General features: G+C 43.3%; 1 protein-coding gene across 1 annotated transcript; it reads left to right on the top strand.

Annotated features, from left to right (window-relative positions):
- Positions 1-287: 287 nt before the first annotated feature.
- Positions 288-20954, top strand: vwf (von Willebrand factor). The gene is made up of 53 exons (XM_029433852.1): positions 288-426; positions 586-637; positions 784-927; positions 1221-1323; positions 1436-1644; positions 1931-2052; positions 3225-3444; positions 3527-3649; positions 3737-3848; positions 3948-3994; positions 4108-4244; positions 4338-4476; positions 4999-5099; positions 5199-5394; positions 5472-5687; positions 5943-6189; positions 6311-6405; positions 7168-7319; positions 7421-7524; positions 7606-7744; positions 7884-8018; positions 8397-8543; positions 8651-8791; positions 9106-9204; positions 9305-9461; positions 10055-10222; positions 10357-10492; positions 10607-10916; positions 11105-12269; positions 12353-12457; positions 12823-12966; positions 13102-13245; positions 13363-13536; positions 13723-13769; positions 13856-14033; positions 14214-14455; positions 14559-14748; positions 15117-15458; positions 15566-15804; positions 16003-16105; positions 16244-16315; positions 16685-16789; positions 16920-17125; positions 17891-18040; positions 18153-18269; positions 18644-18824; positions 19086-19126; positions 19212-19328; positions 19627-19725; positions 19961-20089; positions 20180-20219; positions 20311-20408; positions 20630-20954. The coding sequence occupies exons 1-53, from the start codon at positions 421-423 to the stop codon at positions 20813-20815; spliced, it is 8571 nt and encodes a 2856-aa protein (XP_029289712.1). The 5' UTR covers positions 288-420; the 3' UTR covers positions 20816-20954.

The following is a 20954-nucleotide window of genomic DNA, read 5'->3' on the forward strand; positions in this document are numbered from 1 at the left end:
GCACGTGCACCACCACAACAGTGTTATTGCGTGAGATATCTCCAGTAAGTATGTTTTCCACAAGAATTGTTTGGGTTGGCTTCGATACAGATCAGCGGGCACATCCTGGTATTGTCCTGCTGAGTGTGTTTGATGGTGTCAGTCTGCAGGCACTGAGCGACAGTTAAAACAACCTGGTGAAGGAATGGGTCTTAAAGGAAAGCCAATGGCAGCTGGGCGGGGTTATGTTTTTTGCTATAAAATACATTTCAGGGTGGTTAAGCAATTGACCAACTTCTGAGTTTAGCCCATGTTTGACACAGATCCTCACATTGCATCATTATGCCTCGACTGTGCAAGGTCTAAACGTGCAACATTTGGATTCTCTGGTTTTGGATTGTGTTGGCCTTTCCTTTGCAACTCTGTGGATCAACTGAAGCCATGGAGGTAGGACTAACTGCAGTTTGTAGAACAGAGAAACCTTTTTTTTTTAAACATGCCTGCACAGTACTCAGAGTAATGTGATATTTAGATACAAGATAATGAGGATTGTGCTAGTATAGGTGGTGGTGATGATAATAGAGGGCATATTTATCTGTCTTTCAGGTGTGTATGAGGAGGTATTTGCGAGAAATTTGGATTCTCCTGCATCTGACAAGTGAGTGTGACAACAGAGGATGTCCAAATTCTTTTTAGCCTTTGCATTCAAAAGTGACTATTTATACGTGAAATGTTTCATATAAGGTCTCCACTTGTCCTACTTGTACCGTCAGTTGCATATTTGTGTATTTTGCATGCGTCCAGCTTGCGTGGCAGGTACGATAGGGAGATGCAGTCTGTTCGGCCAGCACCACGTTCACACGTTTGATGGGGTTTTATACAAGTTTCCTGGAGACTGCAGCTACCTGCTGGCTGGAGACTGCAGCCATCGCTCCTTCATGCTGCTGGGTGAGTCACACTCAATCAGTTCAATAAAGACACAAACATCTTTAAATTCTAATTGCATCAGATGCTCATCTAGTGCAGCTCAGTGACATGTGCATAGCCACCATGGGTTTAATTCTCACTAGGATTTGTGTGCTAAAACACTATATGTACTTGTACTGACATTTGAAATAGCTAACTCATTTACCCTCCCTTTTAATTTTCTGAAAATCTAAGGATCATTGTTGTCATCATCATGTTACTTCAGACTACTTTTGTCTGTCAAAGATTTGATGATAAAATAAATGTGCGTTCAGGTGATTTTGTCAATGGCAAAAGAACTGGAGTCACTCTGTTTCTGGGGGATGCCTTCGAGCTGCACCTGTCTGTCGACGGACGGCTCTCACAAGGAGAAAAAAGGTTGAGTAATGGAATATTTAAGTTATCTAGCAAAAGTTATAAATTATATGTGTAATCAAATTGACTTATTCAAGAAAACAAATCACCACATAGCGTGTCTCCTTCTTTGCAGACTATCTTTGCCCTATGCGTCTCACTCTGTGTTTGTGGGCTCAGAGCTCGGCTTTTATAAGCTCTGGAGTGAGGAGTTCGGCTTCACTGTTATCATTGATAATGCAGCCAACATCGCCTTGACACTGACCAAACACCATGCTGACCGCACCTGTGGCCTCTGTGGCAACTTCAACTCTGTATCAGCTGATGAATATACTGCTCAAGAGGGTAAGATCATGCAGGCAAAATGAGTCCAGTCAAAAGTCTGGAACTCTGTGCGTATGTAGGATATGTAAATGTTTGAGAGTGAAACAAGGGAGAGTTCATTATTACTGGAATCAAGGAAAGGATTTGAGTCATCAGCGTTCAGCAACAGGAAGAGTAGAAGCTCAGTGCAGGAAAAGATAACAAGGTCAAAGAAAGCAAGAGGAACAGTAGTGGTAGCATGAGATTAAGAAGAAATCTGTCAACTCGTTTCTAAGTATGTTTGTGTGTCTGTGTGTGTTTTTTTTAGGATTCCTAACAGAGGACAGTTATGATTTTGCAAATTCGTGGGCAGTGAAGGGGGCTGATCAGCCATGTCGACGTGTCTCAAATCCCAGCCAGTCCTGTAACAGCACAAAAGAGAGTTCAGCGGTGAGAGGACAATTTACACACACATACATGTGTCAGGATGTGATTGCATTTTACATGTCTGTGAACAATCCAAAAATGTACAGACATTTCTCTTCATATTATAAGATATTTTATACAATGAGGCACAAATATACATAGACACACACTAAGACATTTCAGGATCCGAGCATTTAGCATTCAGAAGTGTTGTCTTTACTGTGCAAAAAACCTTCAACTGCAGTTTGTTTACACTTACTAACCGTCTCTCTGTCTCTCTCTGCATACAGTATGTCATTCTGCCTTGTGTATATTCATTTAGTTTTTTTGACTTAGTATTTGACAGTAGTTTGTAAAAATGTATCTTGTTGGTGGAGGAATTGTTGAAATTGTGCTATATATCTTATCATTTTTAATTAGAAAGCAAGATTTTGCCTTACAAATTCTAAAAGGAAAATCTGACTTACTGTCAAAATGTCATGGGGTGTCCTGGTGGTCTGGAGTTGAAGGTGCTTACTATGAACCGCAATGTCCTAGATTTGCACCTCTGTTGCATGTCACTACCCATCTCTCTCTCTCTCCCCTCATTTCCTGTCATCTCTCTTATTTCATCTATCTAATCAGGGTAAAAAAATGCCCCCATAAATCTCATAATTGTGTCTCATAAGTATCTTATATGCAAGTCAAACTTTTATCTTGCGTCTTCCAGTTTTGATTTACTATTAGAAACTTTATTTTTATAATTCATAATTTTTCCAATATCGCAAATGGGCTTTCATGTACAGCATACATGAGTTTTGTTAAAAAGGAACAGCTGCTAAGCAAACATATCTGACAAGTGTGAGTGCCGTTCTGTATCATGTATACTGTAATCGTTGTGTGTGGGCTGATGTGAAAAAATCATCCAGTTTAGCAAGAACATTTTGTACCAAAGGAACACCCAAGCGTGATGAAACCAGTAAACACTATGTTAGTGTTAAACCATCGGATGTCATCAGCATCCCCTTCACCAACTGCAAGTTTGATGTATTTCCTGTGTCTCTGAAGGAAATCGGTGCTCTTTCAGTGTGTAACTGGGCTTCATGCATTAACTCCTAAAATCTAACTGAGTGAGGATTCCCCTTTATATACCCACATCCCTCCCTTCAACTTAATTTTAATGAATACATTTTGCATGTGTGTGTGTGCTTGTGTAGATTTTGTCCAGCTGCAGTGTGTTGCAGATGTCTACTGTGTTTCTGCACTGTGCCCACCTGGTCTCTCCTGAGGCATTCCTGATGCTGTGTCAGGAGGAGGCGTGTCACTGTGACCAGAGGGATTCGGAGGACTGTTATTGTCCAATCCTGTTGGAGTACGCTCGTACGTGCCATGCCCATGGGATACTCCTTCATGGCTGGCTGGAGGAGAGCAAGTGCTGTAAGTCTGTCAGTCAGTAAGAAGGCAGTTGCAAGCTACGAAGTCGCATTAATAATCTAAATGTGTGTGTTTGTGTGTTCAGTCCCCAAGTGTCCAATTGGGATGCAGTACAGTGAATGCACCAAGTCCTGCTCTACAACCTGCCATAGTCTCAACATCCAGGAGGTCTGCAAGGAAGAGTGTGGGGATGGCTGTACATGCCCTGGTAACCTCCTACTCACTATATCTCCCTCTTTTACTTTGTGTCGCTCTGTTACTTGTAGTTTTAATATGGTGTGTGTTTGTTTCTCAGTGGGTAAGGTGTTGGATGGTAATCGCTGTGTGGAGGTATCTCAGTGTTCCTGTGTGCACATGGGACGACATTTCCCTCCAGGATCCACTATCTCTCAGGACTGCAACACCTGGTGAGGGAGTGTTATGCATGCAGTAACATATATATATATAAATACACATACTGCTATATATTTATTTTTTTATCTCACCAAATTGTCTTTTTCCTGCAGTGTGTGCCGTCACGGTTCCTGGGAATGCACCAATGAACGCTGCCCTGGTAAGAGAGACGTACTGTCGATGTCAATACTCAGACTTTCACATTCTACTGGTAAATAGTAAAAAGTCCTGGGTTGCTCATTTCTAGTGTTTGTCTTTGTTTTATGTGTGTAGCTGAGTGCTTGGTGGTGGGCCAGTCTCACTTCAAGACCTTTGACAACAAGTTCTTCACTTTCACTGGTCAATGTCAGTATCTGCTGGCAAGAGACTGCACAGATAGCGTGTTTTCTGTCATTATTGAGAACGTACAGGTAATGGATGATTCAAAAAGAATATTTCTGTCACTTTCCTGCCACTACCTGCTTGACATCTACACTATTTTGGCTGTTGGTTTTGTGTTTCAGTGTGCGGATGATCAGGATGCTGTATGCACACGCTCAGTGACGCTCAGCCTGTCCTCTCTGGAGGACATGACAGTGAAACTGAAGCACGGAGGAATTGTGTCTGTCAACAGCATGGACATCCAGACCCCAATGCATCATGGTATGCCACTTTGGCACAATAGTGGGGAGGATTCACATTTAAGCCTCTAAGAATATTATACTGTATATGGTATTAAATAATACATCATATAATGTAAAATATATATTTTTTTATAGAGCAAAAAATCCAAGTTACAATGTAATTCACAAAGACAGCTAAATATAACAAGACAAATCATAAAAGAAAACCGATTAAAAAAACAGTTAATATACTTATAATAAAGTAGATCAGAGAAAGTACTCGAAATATCGCACTTCAACCTATTGTATTCTGAAAAGGACAAAACATTGGCTCGAAGATACAACATGAAAGAACTGTTTCAATAGAAGACACCCGCTCAACACCAGCATGCAAACATAAAGAAACTCTATCCATTTTTATCTACCTGATGTCTTTAGAATTTTGGATCATTATTATCGGCACTATAATGTTAGATATTGGAAGGACTGGTAATTGTTTTAATTGTTTACATCAAGTTTATATTAAATTGCACAAGTCAGTTCCTTTGTGTCCAATTTACAGGCCATCTGCATATCCAGAGATCTGTGCAGTCTTCTGTGCGTGTAAAGTTTGGAGATGACCTTCGTCTGGACTGGGATGGGCGAGGCCGTGTGCTTTTAAAGGTAGAACAATTTTAATGGGAAAAGGATGTTTATTTTGGAATTGGTACATATGTGAAAAGATTAGCAAACTACTTTACTGAACTCTGTCCACCTCCCCAGCTTGGACCACAATGGGCAGGGCAGACTTGCGGTCTCTGTGGTAACTTTAATGGAAACCAAGGTGATGACTTCTTATCTGGATCTGGTCTGGTTGAGGCGGGTCCTCAGGCGTTCGGCCAATCATGGAGGATCAACGGAGACTGTGAATCTACCCACAAACGTGTGACTGATCCCTGTGCCATTAACCCCAAAAGAGGTATACGACCCACATACAGAAGAGGCACACATCACCACAAAAACGACAAAAGAAATAACCTCTACTGCGCCTTTCAGTGCGTTTTGCAGAAGAGGCGTGTTCGGTGATGATGTCAGACGTGTTCAGTCCGTGCCACTACCTGGTGAACCCGGGTCCGTTCCAGCGGTTCTGTCGTTATGATGTGTGTGCGTGTGTGGACGGTGAGGAGTGCCTCTGCTCTGCTCTGTCTGCCTACGCAGCTGCCTGCACTGCCAGAGGAGTGCTGCTCAACTGGAGGTCTCCCTCACTCTGCGGTAACTCTCACTTTGAACTTACTTACATTCATATGCACATACACTAATAAACATTGTCGTGGAATTTAGCCAATACAAACTAAACAAAAATGGTGAGGTAGCAAAGGTTCTGAAATAAAGATACTTAAAATAAAATAAATGGTCTTTTGAGAACTTTATTCTTGCAAGAAGGAACAACAGAACAGAGTGTCATGCAGTCTGCAGAGAAGTGCAGACAGTTTCGTACAGCATTTATATTCTAGACGTTTTTTTCAGAGATGGAGTGCACTGGAGGCCAGGTGTATGAGGCCTGTGGCAGTGTGTGTGACCGGACGTGCCGTGCTCTGTCTGGTGCTGAGGCAGGATGTGAGGGGGAGAGGGTGTGTGAGGAGGGCTGTTTTTGTCCTGCTGGAAAGTACCTGAGCAACTCCGGAGAATGTGTGACAGCTGACCTCTGCGCCTGCCTGCACGATGGACAGCTTTACAAGCCTAATGATGTCTACGCGGATCACAACAGCATCTGGTCAGTCACTGTGCATGTGTGTATTCAGAGACTTTTCTAATTATAATATACTAATGGATATTATGTTTCAGAGATACACTGTCACTTTTTGTGTGTTTCTCTTGTGTGCTTGTGTGTGTAGCTACTGTGAGAATGGCTCCATGCGCTGTAGCTCCCCTGAAATGAGCACTTTACTGTCTGACCTCTTCTATGATGATGACCCGGCACCATCCAGAGGTACAATTTCAATATTTTACACTCGATTTAGTGAATATCCATGTGTTTCGTGACTTGCATAATCCACTATCTATATGTTTTTTTTAGTTCACCATTTGTATTTAACACAAGACTTTGCTGCAGTACAGTACGTCTCCGGTCTGATCACCCTAAAGAGTCAACTAATTCATTTAGCATTTTAGGTGAAGGTGAAGGTCAAATGTATTCATAGAGCGCTTTATGACAAGTGCTTTACAACAAGTGCTTTACAACAAAAACAATTGAGCAAAAAGATTATGATAAGACATTAGTACTTAAATACATAGTGCACACATACAGAGGCTCACAGACATTCATGCATATCAATGTAAATCATGTCAAGAATCATTGCAGGCGTAGGCAATGGAATAAAAGTGGGTCTTAAAACACCTTTTAAAGGATTCAAGAGATTCTGCTGTTCAGGGAGACTATTCCAGAGAGTCTTGGTGAAGCTACTGAGAAGGCTTCATCTCCAGAAAGTTTTCAATGAGATCGTTGGATGGTTAACAGTCCTTGATCTGTAGATCTGAGGGGCCTCGCTCTATGAGGATTGATGTTCTTTAATATAGCTTGAGGTGAGACCTTTAAACACAAATCTAAGAATCTTTAGATAGTCACTGTGCAAAGATGCTTACAGGAAAAATATGTTCCCTTTTTTTACGTTTACATAGCCAAAGCAATCTCTACCAGTTGTCAGCGGCCAACTTCATCTCACCCAACTACCTGTTGTTTTTGTGTTTGCAGAGCGCCGGTCAGCCCAGTGCCCTCCTCCACTCGTCCGTACAGAGTGTGAAGCAGGAGCAAAAGGCCTTGAGTGTGCCAGAACCTGCCAGAATCTGGATCTGCCCTGTGTCAGCCTCGCCTGCATCGCTGGCTGCCTCTGTCCACCCGGCACCGTAGGTTGTGTGTGTGTGCGTGCGCGTGCGCGTGTGTGTGTGTGTAAATTACCAAACATCTCAAATAGAAACATGCTGATTGATGAGCGGATTGATTTCAGGTACGTCACCGCAGAGACTGCATTGCACCGGAACAGTGTCCCTGTTACCATAACAACAGGCCATATGCATCAGGACAGAGCATCTCTGTGGACTGCAACACCTGGTAAAAATGATTGTTTGCATACATTGGTTATGAAAGGGAATACCTGCAATGTGTTTACCTAACAGGCTTTCTCGTTTTCAGTGTGTGTGATAACAGGAAGTGGCGCTGCACAGAAAAGCCGTGTGATAGTGTGTGCCGCACCGTGGGGGAGGGGCATTACATCACTTTTGATGGCCTCAAATACTCTTTTCCTGGCCTCTGCCAATATGTCTTGGTCCAGGTAAGAGACAGAGAGATGCAAAAAGAGCTCCAGGGTGGACTGCACAGTACACTGGTCTCAAAACAGAAAAATGCATTCATTTCAATCATCTCTCTGTCCTTTCCCTACTTCTGTCTTTTTCTACTTTTACTATCAATAGGATATGTGTAACGGAGAAGAGGGTTCGTTCAGAGTGCTTGTAGAGAATGAGGCCTGTGGAATTGTGGGACATCACTGTGCAAAAGCTATCACGATCTCCTACCAGGGAGGGTTGATTGTAATGCAACATGGAGAGGTAACACACTCACAAACACACACAGACCCATACCAACTCACACACACACATATGTAGTTAGTTATGTGATTCAAGTCCCCATAAACATAGCTTCTTACATATAACATTACATTGCAAACAAAGAACTCTGTCTGCTGTACCAAGCTTGACAAATAAGATCTGTCACAATAAAGATTCCCTTCATTAAAACGTTTTCTTTTTTATAATTGTACAACCAAAAGGAAAATAATTGCAATTCGTAAAGCAGCAAACTTTATCAGACACAACCAAAGGCCATGTGTCAGATGTCTGACACACTCAGAACAGTTTTGCATCTGAACTTTTCAGACTTGACCTGTAAGTATATCCATCCATGGTTGGCATCTTTCTCTCTCAAAGGTGAAGATGAAGAGGCCGGTGCTACAGAGCTCACAGGTGGAGATTGTGCAATCTGGTCAGTTTTACACTGTGCTGCTGGGGAAACACATTTCCCTCAGCTGGGACAAGGGAACTCGCCTCCTGGTGCACATCTCAGCCACATATAGGGTACGTATGTATTATAACACTACTTTTGAGTGTCAGGACCTTGTTTGTTTTTATTCAAATTATTTCATATCATGTTCTTTTTGTTGCATACATTTTACTGCGTGTAGGGCCGGGTGTGCGGTCTGTGTGGTAACTTTGATGGGAACATCAACAACGACTTGGTGAGCAGTAACAACCAGCTGGAGGTTGATTCCTCACACTTTGGGAACTCCTGGAAGGTTATTCCCAGCTGTGCCGATGTAACACAGGTAAATACCGCAGGTGCTTCCTTCCTGCTGGTGTCATACCAACACTGACAATTCACTCATGTGCAATAATAATGTATACCAAATTGTGCAATATCAATATTTCTACTTATTGTATTTTGCATTTTATTGTTTACTTATTTATTATATCTTGTTTAGTTTTTTACTGATGCCACGTGTTGCAATATGCCTCTCACTGCACATTTCCCCGCTGCAGGACCAGTAAAGAATGATCATATTGTGTATATTGCATTTCTAGTATAGGATAAAATGTAGATACTCTTGCACTAAATGTGTGTGTGTTCTTGTGTGTATAGATACCTGTGCCTTGCAGCGACAACATTGTCAAGCTGGTAACAGTGGAGCAGTCGTGTCGTGTGATCACTGGTCCTCTCTTTAGAGAATGCAACAGCCAGGTGAGTGTCGTTACACGCACACTAGATATTCTACGACATCACATGCACTGATAGGTTCATGCACGTGGTTTCATCTTAACATTTTCCTGTGTGTCTCTAGGTGGATGCAGAGCCATATGAAGAGATGTGTGTGGAGGCAGCATGCTCTTGTCCATCAGTGGGGGACTGTGCGTGTTTCTGTGATGTCGTCGCGGCCTACGCTCAGGCCTGTTCAGAGCAGGGTGTGTCCATCAGCTGGAGATCCAATGATCTTTGTCGTGAGTGTGAACAATTTCTTTATTTCTCCAGAAATGTTATGTAATGTTATTTTCTGTCTGAAATATACTTTATTGTCAGGAAAATACAACATGGCTGCTGGATCAAGCTAAACCAGTTAACAGTGTTTTGCTAAGATGTCCAAATTGACAAATAGAATAAAAACCTAAATGATAATTAAAGAATTTTGTCTGAGACATGCAGCTCTTCTCCTTTTTAAGAACAACTTAACAAAATACCACAATCTCAACACCACCACCTTTCAGTACCGCTACTGTTCTCCCACATGACACCTTTTGTGCTATTAACTAGAGTCAACACTTTTGAGTAAAGTTACCCTGGATTTCATTTATGGTTTCAGTTCTAGCACTAGGTTCTTGTTTTTCACTCAGATCAGGATCTATACTCTGATATCACATGTGATGTGATAAAAATCTCCTCTTAATGGTATAGTTGGGAAAATTACCTCTTCTTTCTGCATTTCTAAATACTTTATCATGTAGGTACCTATGTAGTTAGAAATGGTCAACAGCAGAGGCAAAATTTTGTCACACCATTAAATACTAAGTCTATAATTCAACTTTTGTTTCCTTAGCCATAAGCTGTGAGGAACTGAACCCCAAGAGCCCAGGTTTAGGGGAGGAGATATGCCAGTGGAGGTATAATACTTGTGGCCCTGCATGTCCGATCACCTGCCAGCACCCAGATCCCCTCCACTGTTCGCTCGCATGTGTGGAAGGTTGCCATGCCAACTGCCCTCCAGGTGCCAAAAATACTCACTGGACACTTACAAATGCAAAATATTTGAGCATGCAAATTCTAAATACAGTATAGTTATAATTGGATATATTCTTGTACAAATATGCAAATAGTGTAAGTGAGTTTTAACTTTCCTAGGCCAACTACTGGATGAGGTGGCCATGCGTTGTGTGGATCCCTCTCAGTGTCAGGTGTGTGTCCATGAGGGTCAGAGAATTTCCCACGGCAATAAGGTCATCCTGAATCACAATGACCCCGACCACTGCAAGATATGGTAATGCTGCATTGTAACACTCATCCAAAAGTTTGCATATTTTAGATTGATATTTAATGCGTTTTAATTAGATTCTTTGCATGTTTAAAAATGCTTTGTTTTTCTTTTCTGAAGTCACTGTGACAACAACTCGCTGAGCTGCGAAGTTTGTGCCTCCTCCGCCATGTTCACCACTCCCACACCAACATCTGCCTACGCCACCTTCACAACCCTGCCCTTCACCACCTTGATGCCCGAGGGCACGTGTGACCGCGCCATGGATCTGGCATTCCTATTGGATGGTTCAGAAGCCTTGAACGAAGACGAGTTTCAGGCAACCAAAGAGTTCATACTGGGAGTGGTTGAACGATTCCGCATGGGCTCAGCTCACACTCGAGCCACAGTGCTGCTTTACCACTCTGGAGTCAAAACATATGACCTGCAGGTAGATAAACATATATAATACATGTGTGAGACAGTAAAGTGTTTATTCTTGCACAAATATGCTGTGCTGCTTGATGCATTGTGTGGAATAATACTTGATTGGTCGATACACATTTAGCCCAGAAAGAAGCTGCATGAATACCTGGTTGCTTAATCTTCCCGGTTTTCCTCTCTCATTTATGCCTGCAGGTTCAGAAGTGGCTGTTCAAGAAGACTGTGCGTGAGCTGCATTACACAGGAGGAGATGCAGCCTTCTTGGATGAGGCTGTCAAGTATCTAGTTATCAACATCTATGACAAAAACAAGCGAGACCATGCTGGCCGCGTTGCCATCATCTTGACTGCGAGTGCCAACCCTCGCCCCGTCCGTTCCGTCGTCAAGATGCTCCGCAGGAAAGCCATCACCACCCTGACAGTGGCACTGGGTCCCGGGGTAAACATGGGGCAGATTAATGAGATCACCAAGACCAACCCAGAAAACAGGGCCTATGTGCTTAGCAGCACAGGTGAGCTGCCTGATCGTCTGTTAGAGCTGGGAGATTACCTCTGCACCTTGGGGTTGGACCCTGTGGGGGCGATACCTCCAATGCCAAAGCCCACTCCAGGTAAAGCTCGTCAGGGCACGACCATCACAACCCCGGCTCCTCGTCTGGAGCCCAACCCCACACGACACCTTCCCAACACTCCCACGTCCACCTCCCACTCTGGCCTGTCTCCCGTCACCACATCGCCATCTTCAATTTCTCCAGCTAAAGATGTGACATTCATACTGGAAGGCTCTGATGCAGTCGGTGAGGTCAACTTTAACAAGTCTCTTCTCTTCCTGGAGGAAGTCATCTCAAAGCTGACAGAGGAAGAAGAGTTCATTCGTATCACTGTGATCCAGTACTCGGTAACGGTCACTGTGGAGATCCGTCGGTGGGAGTTGAGGCGACAGTGGACTGTGTTGCGACAACGACTGAGGGAGATTCGTTGGAGGGGTGGAAGTAAGACGAACACAGGCACAGCTGTCACCAGGACTTTTCAAGAAATGGCTACAGTCCAGCCTTCACGCGGCCCCATGCCTCCTCAGCTGGTCTTCCTCGTGACAGAAAACCCGCCTACTGACACAGTGACACGCCCGCCAACTACGAGCACCCACACACAAGTATATCCCATTGGTGTTGGACAAACGATACACGAGAATGACTTGCTACCATACAGCTTCCCTCAGCGGCCGCTGATGGTCGATGACTACAACCATCTGACAACCCTGGTACACCGTGTGGTCAATATCACAAAAACCACAGTCAGGCCCCGCTCTCCCACTCTGCCACCCCTCGTCCTGCCAACACTTTCCACCCTGCCTCCCTCAGGTACAGAAGACACCCTTGTTTTAATCATTCAGTCCACAAGCAGTCCTTAGCTTGTATTCATTTGTGAGTATATCTTTTCACAGTGCCGTGTCAGAAGCCTGTGGATGTGTTGTTCCTGTTGAAGGCTGGAGAGCAGATTGAGGACATGAAGACGTTTGTCAAAGCTTTCATCAATAATGCTGACATAGGTAGGTGTGACCCTCTTAATGCCCTACCACACATTTTAATGTAATGTGATATGCATTTCACTGATGTGTAGTATTGTTTTAAGTTCTATCTGTTTTCAATGTGTCTGTCTTTCACAATGATATTTCAAAAGAAGAAGAAGAAGGGAAACATTAGTTTTTGTCACCAGACTATTATATTATTAGTCAGATCATAAGTGGTTTAATAGCAATTTAGTTAATTACTCAGTGTTGTGTGGTAATGCAGCGTTACAAAACTCTAACATAGCATTAGGTTCATATCTACTACTAATGCTTCTTCAAGTAACCAGGTTGTAGATCTCCCTCTCCTGCATTACGACAGCGATTTAACTTGTTTATGTGTGCAGGGCTTAATGGCACTCAGGTTAGTGTGGTTCAGTATGGAGACACCAAAACAACAGAGCTCACCTGGAAGGATGAACAGAGTAAAACCCACCTCCTGAACAAGGTGGAGAGCATACCAAGCAGGACCACTGCTGCCCCAGCACTAGGTACTGGATAAATAAACTAATATGTGCACACCCATTAAAGCAGACACACACACACACACACACACACACACACACACACACACACACACACACACACACACACACACACACACTCACTGCCCTGTCTGTCTGCAGGCTCTGCACTGCGATTCGCTGTGCAGGCGACCATCTCGCCAGTCAGCGGCGGAAGAGTCGGTGTAGCCAAGGCCGTGGTGATGCTAGTGACTGACAAATCAGCTGATGATGTCAAAGAAGCAGCTAACGAGGCACTGGCAGCAGGTAATTAAGTCACCGTTGATTAACATGTGATCCCTCAGTTCATAATCCAGGTGGTATTTTTCCATCCTCTTTCTTCCTCTGTAGTTTCCCTAATAAGTTTCCCTAATCTTCCCTCAGGTGTATCAGTGTTCCCCATAGGGGTGGGACCAGGCTATGACAGGAGCGAGCTTGGCATGCTCGGTCACCACAGCAACCACAGCAACCAAGACAACGCTCTGCACTTGAACAGCATGGATCAATTACTGATGCTGCTGACTCTGGACCACAGCTACATAGAGAGAATCTGCAGAGGTGCTTACACACATACACACACACACGCACACACACACACACACACACACACACACACACACACACACACACACACACACACACACACACACACACTGTTCTTTAATACAGTTTTAATAATAATACATTATAATGCTTGTGATAATTGGTCATATTGATGCTATTGGTTATTTCTTTGGTTCTCAGCTGGTCCACCGGGACTGTGTGTTGATGATTATGGGAATGAGAGAAAGGTGAGTAATGTCTGCTGAGGTTGAATACAAATTAGAGCAGTTCAGCAAACTTTTACAGTCATTACTTGTCTGTTCTTGTGTTTCAGCCTGGTGAGTCATGGCTGCTGGAGGACGGCTGTCACTCTCTCCTGTGCCACCCCGGTGGGGCAGTGACATTACAAAACCACAAAGTCAGCTGTGACAGACTGGAGCCTCCGGCCTGCAGAAACAACATGCCACCTGTCAGAGTCCAGGAGACCTGTGGCTGCCACTGGGAATGCCCTTGTATGTACATCAGAAGGAATAAATAGCTTCTGAAGTTTCTAGCATGCCATTTAACACGCCTATATTAAGTGCACATCATTCCCCACGTGGGCCGTTAACAATGAATGCTGCATTCCAGTCTATTTATACTTTAACGGATCACATGTTTCTCTCTTCCTCCTGCCTGGTGTGTGTTGACAGGCATGTGTATGGGCAGCTCCACCAATCATGTTGTGAGGTTTGACGGCTTGGCACTTAGGCTGGATGGGGAGGGTTTGTGCTCCTACACACTTCTCACCGTCAGCAAAGGCGTCAGTGAAGGGTCAGAGGTCAAACTCCACAGCGGGCCTTGTCAGGACTCAGCGAATTACAATCAGGTCTGCATGAAAGCCATGGAAGTGATCCATGGACCGCATAAAGTGCTACTGAAGGATGATATGACGGTAAGTTGTGTGTGTTGCTTGCCAGGTTGCCTCCACACTGAAGTTGATTATAATATGTGAATTTATGAAGGGTTATTTACTAACCATGTGTTTGTTCGAGCAGGCAGAGATTGATAGGGAAGAACTTGCACTGCCGTGGCGGTTCGCTGGCTTAGAGCTGGTGCGTTATGGAGGAGTGATGCTGCAGCTCAAGTCAGACCACGGCTACGTCCTGACTTTCACTCCTCAGAGCAATGAGTTCACCATCACACTGCTCAGCTCCACCACCTCAGGCCACACCGCGGGACTCTGCGGTAACATACACTGAACAAAAATATAAACGCAACACTTAGGTTTAACATTTCAAGACTTTAACTATACACACAAAAGGCTTGCACATTTTAGAGTGGCCTTTTATTGTGACCAGCCCAATGCACACCTGTGTAATAATTAGAATCATCATAAGCATCTTGACATGCCACACCTGTCGGGTGGATGGAGTAACTTTGCAAAGGAGAAGAGCTCACTGACACAAATTTTAACAGATTTGCGTTCGAAATTTGAGATAAAAAAGCCTTTTGAGTACATAGAAAAAGTCTTAGATGTTTAATTTGAACTTTAATTGCAACTCTAACACTGCCTCCTTCCTCTGAACGCTGTTCTCTCTCTATCTTTCTTCCAGGTGCCTGTGGAGAGGAGAAGTTGAACGTCCTATCTTTACGTAATGGCAGCTCGACCGCTGACCAGCCAGCCTTTATCTCAGACTGGACTGTTGCTGTAGATGACGGTGTGTGTCTGCCAAAGCAGAGGGCCGTGTGTATGTCTGGAGCGACGATGGGATGTCAGGCCCTCCGTTCTGAGGTGTTCGAACCGTGCCATGCACATATTCCTGTCCAGGTGTTCCTTGCTAAGTGTGAGGAGCAGGCATGTGAGGAGTCAGATGTGTGTGAGCTCATTTCTGCCTATGCACGCCTCTGCAGACAGAGAGGTGTGTGTGTGGACTGGAGGAGCCCCCACCTCTGCCGTAAGTTAGATTTTAATGTGTGAATGTGCATGTTTCCATTCAGCGTCCGCAGTTTAGCACCCAATCTGAGCCTAAACCTAAACTTTATACTGATCTGTGTGTTACAGCACTAAAATGCCCCAGCTCCATGGAGTATGATGCATGTCGGACAGGGTGTGTAGAGGACTGTGGTAGCATACAGACGTTGCGAGGTGACTGGCCAGTTGCCAGGGGTAACGAGTCTTCCTGTATGGACACGCCTACAGAGGGCTGTTTCTGTACCAGAGGGACGGTTTTGCATCACGGGATGTGTGTGTTACCAGAAGCATGTAGGCAGTGTGTTGACCATCATGGACGCACGTATACGGTGAGAAACATACAAAGAAATCATATGACTGAATGTTTGAGGGGGATGATGCAAAATCTAAAGCAACTTCTTAATTACAGATGCTGATAGAATTGCATGGGGCAACCGTTGAAATGTTCACCATTAAACTGTGCTGTGGCGCTCTCTAGTGTCTATTTCTAATATAACCAATACAAATGGTTTTATTTGTTCGTATAGTACATGCAGAGTTGGGTACCAGATGAGAACCCATGTCTGATTTGCATGTGTTTGGACCAACAACACATCAACTGCACTGCCCGACCCTGCAACAATGCCAAAGGCAAGCAGTCCTCCTGTTACTGCTGCTTATTCTCATACTGTATTATCTGGTTTTGCTAAAAAATATAAAAAATATCACCAGTGCATTGTGGGTTAAGATGTAACACTTTAATAATGAATCATCTGTATGTATGTGTAGCTCCAGTATGTGGACCCTGTGAGATCCTGAGAGAGAAGAGAGAGTCTAAGTGCTGCCCAGAGCACGAGTGTGGTATGTACAAAAACACTATGTAGCATTATTACAACATTTCCTCATCAAATGAGAGCAGGAAGAATTGTTCAATATAAGATAATATAATGTTATGTAATGTAATGTATTGTAATATAATATATGTGTGTGCATGCAATGTGAATGTAATGTTACAAAATCAAGCTCAGTATAATTGATTGCTGTTGACAAATGAATAAACCTCTACCTCTATATGTTGAAAAACTAATAAAATAAAACAAAATTAAAAAAACTTAAATCATTTATTCAAATTTGTCTAACCATTTTGAAGTGCTCTCTATTTATCAGGCACATCTCAGAATGTATATCTCGCCCAACTCCAACAGGCTGTCTCCCTCTGTGACTTTTCAGTGTGTGATCTGGTGACTTGCGACCTGCCTGAAGTGCCTCGCTGTGATGACGGTCAGACTGTGGTTCTGAAAAACCCCGGGGAATGTCAACCTATACACCAGTGCGGTATGCCTTTCACAAATTCTCTGTGATGTTCGAGCTCTGATTTTCCCTGGCATACATAGAGGCATTAAACAGAGTACACATCCATGTGATCTCTTTTACATTTTCCTCTTCATCTCTTCCCCCCTCGCAGTCTGCAAAAAGGAAGAGTGTGCTCTGCAAGTTCCCCCGGCATGTCCCGCACATCGCCAACTGTCAGTGAAAAACACAAAGTGCTGCGACGTGTTTGAATGTGTTTGTAACTGCCAGAACTCCAGCCGCACCTGCCCTGCTGGGTTCATCACATCCTCCTCTACCAACGACTGCGACTGCACAGAAACCCACTGCTTGCCAGACAAGGTGTGTGAGGAGCAGTGGTGGAGGTCTGGAGGAAGTATTCAGACCCTTTACTTAAGTAAAAGTTAACTCTGTTAAATGATCTGCATTGAAAATGTTACTTCAGTAAAAGTACAATCAGGAAAACACAAAGTACAATCACTTTGTGAAGGAAAATGTATATAGTATATATTATATCATTAGATTATTATTACTCATTACTCAGTTGCTATAGGTTAGGGTAGAGTTCAATTTTAATTTATAGGAGTGCAACTAATGATTATTTTCATTATGGCTTAATCTCCTGATTATATATTTTTTTTACTTTCTTGTAGAAATTCAGAAATTATTAAAATAAATACGTTAACAATTACCCAGATCCCAAAGTGACGCCTTCACAATGCTTGTTTTGTACAACTAATTCATTATTGTTATTATTACGAATTATCAAAAATAAATGAAAAGTCTTCAAATCATTTTTAAAAAGCAGCCAAATAACATAAACAATTATCACAAAAGTCGGCAATTCTTTTTTGTTTTGAAAATCTCTTCAGATTTTTTGTATGCGGAGTAAAAAGGTCAAATGTAGTCAAAAGTACAATATTTACTTCTGAAATGTAGCGGAGTAGACGTAGAAAGAGGTATGAAAAAGTACCTCATGTTTGTACTTCAGTACAGCACTTGAGTAGATCTACTTTTCATCACTGGGGAGAAGCGTGTTTGTTTAGTTTCTATATCTGTGCTGTTACTCTTAATATTCTCCTGTTTTATTATAATGTGTCTCTTCAGGTATGTGTGGTTGGTGGTGTGGTTCACCCAGTGGGGAGTGAATGGGAGCAAAGATGCGAGAAGTGCAGTTGCACCCAGCTACAGGACAAAGACACATCACTGCACATTGCTCAGTGTACGCCGCCTGTGTGTGATCGAACCTGCCCTCAGGTGGGACACACACACACACACACACACACACACACACACACACTAATCATACACATTTGCGTTATGCTTCCTTAACCTTATATAATCCTTATATATTTTTTGTTTATTTCAGGGCTCCGCATACACTCCATCACAAGGAGAGTGCTGTGGGAAGTGCACACCCAACAGCTGTGTGGAGTCAGAGGGAGATATGCGAGGGGACACGATGTTTGGGCGAAACCTCAGAAAAGTGTGTAGAGAAATCATACATCTCTGAATAATATGGGCAACCAATTCTTAGTAATGATTATTTACCTGATTGTCAATAGCACTCTTTGTAATGCACTTATCCATCGTCAGTGTCAGTACAGTTTGGTAAAACACCGACTTCAAATTGGGGCCGTGCCGACCACCATCTATTGTAGGTGTAATACACTGACTATGGATAAGTACCTCATACAACCACTCTTCAAAAGATCCAAACTATCCCTTCAATGCATTTTTAAAAATAATCTCTTTAGGGAATATATTTCTGACTGTGTGTACAGAAAAAATACGAGTGCTTATTGTCGATGCAGCTCTTTCTCTTCTCACTTATTTGTATTCCAATGTCTGTGTTTATAGGTGGGAGAGGTATGGCAGTCTCCACGTAGTAAATGTGTGCTACATCAGTGTTTGAAAGTGAAAGACGAGGTGTTCATCTCTGCAAAAAACGTCAGCTGCTCAGCTATGGACGCTCCTTCCTGCCCTCTGGGAACCGAGTTACGCTGCGATAACCAGGATTGCTGCCCTCGCTGCCACTGCGGTAAACACACAATCAGATGCAATTACACGATTAGGAAAACATGAACAGCCACACCATTTGGTACAGCAGGGGGGCATTATGAGTTACGGGACTGACCTTCAACTACTGAGTTGCAGTCTCTGTGTCTGTCCAGCAGATGACTCTCTCACATTAGTGTCATACCAGAGCCACTTATCCTCACCTGACCTTATAAAGCCTGGGGGTTTTATTGTACTGTTTATTGAATGGCGATTCATTTATTTGTGCTTTTTTCCTCCACAGCTCCCATGAATGCCTGTGTCCTCAACAACACTGTGATAGGAGTAAGTCATGTGCAGAAAAGTAGCACTCTTCTTTCATATTAGAACATTTTTAATAGGTCTTTCAGTGCTCCATGTGTGTGTGCAGGCAGGGGAGAGGCTGATGATGGACGTGTGTACGCACTGTGAGTGTATGGTGGAGGACGGTGCCGTGAAGAAATACAGACTGTCCTGCAGGAGAACCAGTTGTGTCACTTGCCCCATGGTAACCGTAATCCCCTCATTATTTTTTATTATCACCATTTCTCATCATTATCATCATCATGACTAACCAATAAATTAAATTCTGTTTCATTTTCATCAAATCATTTCTAACCCACTGATCACATTCCCTCCTTATTCATCATTACATTTCGACCACATTGTTTTCCGTGATTCACTCCATTCACAGAGGTAAGTAGTGAATTATTTATTTGCACATTTATGTCTTTGTATTTACAGTAATGTCCTTCTGATGCCTTTCTATATGACCTAACAGGTAGTGTTAACCACATTGTTTTCAGGGATACACTCTGCAGAAGGAGGAAGATGCTTGCTGTGGTCGATGTGTTCCCACTGCCTGCTTCATGCAAAGGCCAGATGGAAAACTGATCAGTCTGCAGGTAGGTGCTGTGTAATAATATACTGTTCTATACTATAATATTATATCCTAAACTATACTGTACTTGTTCCTTAAATCAATAGAGTACTGTCGCCAAAATAAGAAAAACAGACATATTAGAAATGTAATATTATGTGTCCATTGTTTACCTGCAGTACATTTTAAAATGTTGAGAACAGCTTTTTCAGCAGCACACATAAAATACTGTGTGTACGTGTGTGCATCTTTCCCTCCAGGTGAACACCACTAGCGAGGATGGTTGCAACCTGTATACGTGTGGTGTAAACGGTAAAGGAGATCTTGTCCTGCAAACCAAACTGACCACCTGCCCTCCTTTTAACCGACAAACTTGCCTGGACCAGGGGGTACGACGCTGCCCAAACTGCCCTCCATCCATCCAGTATTCCGACTCCTGAACCTCTGTATTAAATGTTTCTCTCCTGTTTTGTTTTCAGGGGAAAGTCAGCCAGATTGGAAAAACCTGCTGTGAGATGTGTGAGTAGAGTTGTGCCCTCTACCAGACTGGTACACTATTTGAAAACATATGGACCCTCGGATTTTAATAAGAGTGTGTGCATGTGTGAAGGTACGGAGCCAGAGTGTCGGAGAACAGTAGGAACGCTTAACTACATCAAAGTGGATGATTGCCAATCAGAGCATCAGATAGAATTGCACTACTGTGAGGTAAGAGACTACCTACACACACACACACACACACACACACACACACACACACACACACACACACACACACAGGATGATTAATACTTCCCTCCCCCTAGGATTAGCCTGCAAAGTTCAATGAAATCATACTGTAATACTGTCCCTCACCATCCCACCCGTTCTCTCTCTCCCTGTGGTGCTGTCCATCTGTCCATCTGTCTGTCTCTCTGTCTGTTTGTCAGGGTAAATGTCGCAGTAAGTCCATGTACTCCCTGGAGAGAGCTGCTGTGGAGCAGGAGTGTGTGTGCTGTGCTGCCGTGGAGACTGAGCCTCTCGATGTTCCCTTACTGTGTGCCAACGGCACTCGAAGCCACCAGACTGTCCTGTCTGTCACTACATGCGACTGTCTGTCTAAACACTGCACCTAGAGCGGGAGGGAGAGAGAGAGAGAAAGAGCATTCATAAATGTAAATGGTTTGTGTGTATCCAAGTAAAATGTACGCATGTAAAAAGAAATAACAACACAATTAACAATAAAAACAAACCTGTCAATTTCTGTAAGCACAA

Source organism: Cottoperca gobio, chromosome 6 (genome assembly GCF_900634415.1).
Source record: "Cottoperca gobio chromosome 6, fCotGob3.1, whole genome shotgun sequence".
NCBI lineage: Eukaryota > Metazoa > Chordata > Actinopteri > Perciformes > Bovichtidae > Cottoperca > Cottoperca gobio.

What these genes read in the sequence shown, in the direction of transcription:
- vwf (XM_029433852.1), top strand. An exon ending in TCATTATTGAGAACGTACAG is followed by an intron (nt 4,245 to 4,337) that starts GTAATGGATGAT and finishes TTTGTGTTTCAG; the next exon opens with TGTGCGGATGATCAGGATGC. An exon ending in TACTGAAGGATGATATGACG is followed by an intron (nt 14,456 to 14,558) that starts GTAAGTTGTGTG and finishes TTGTTCGAGCAG; the next exon opens with GCAGAGATTGATAGGGAAGA.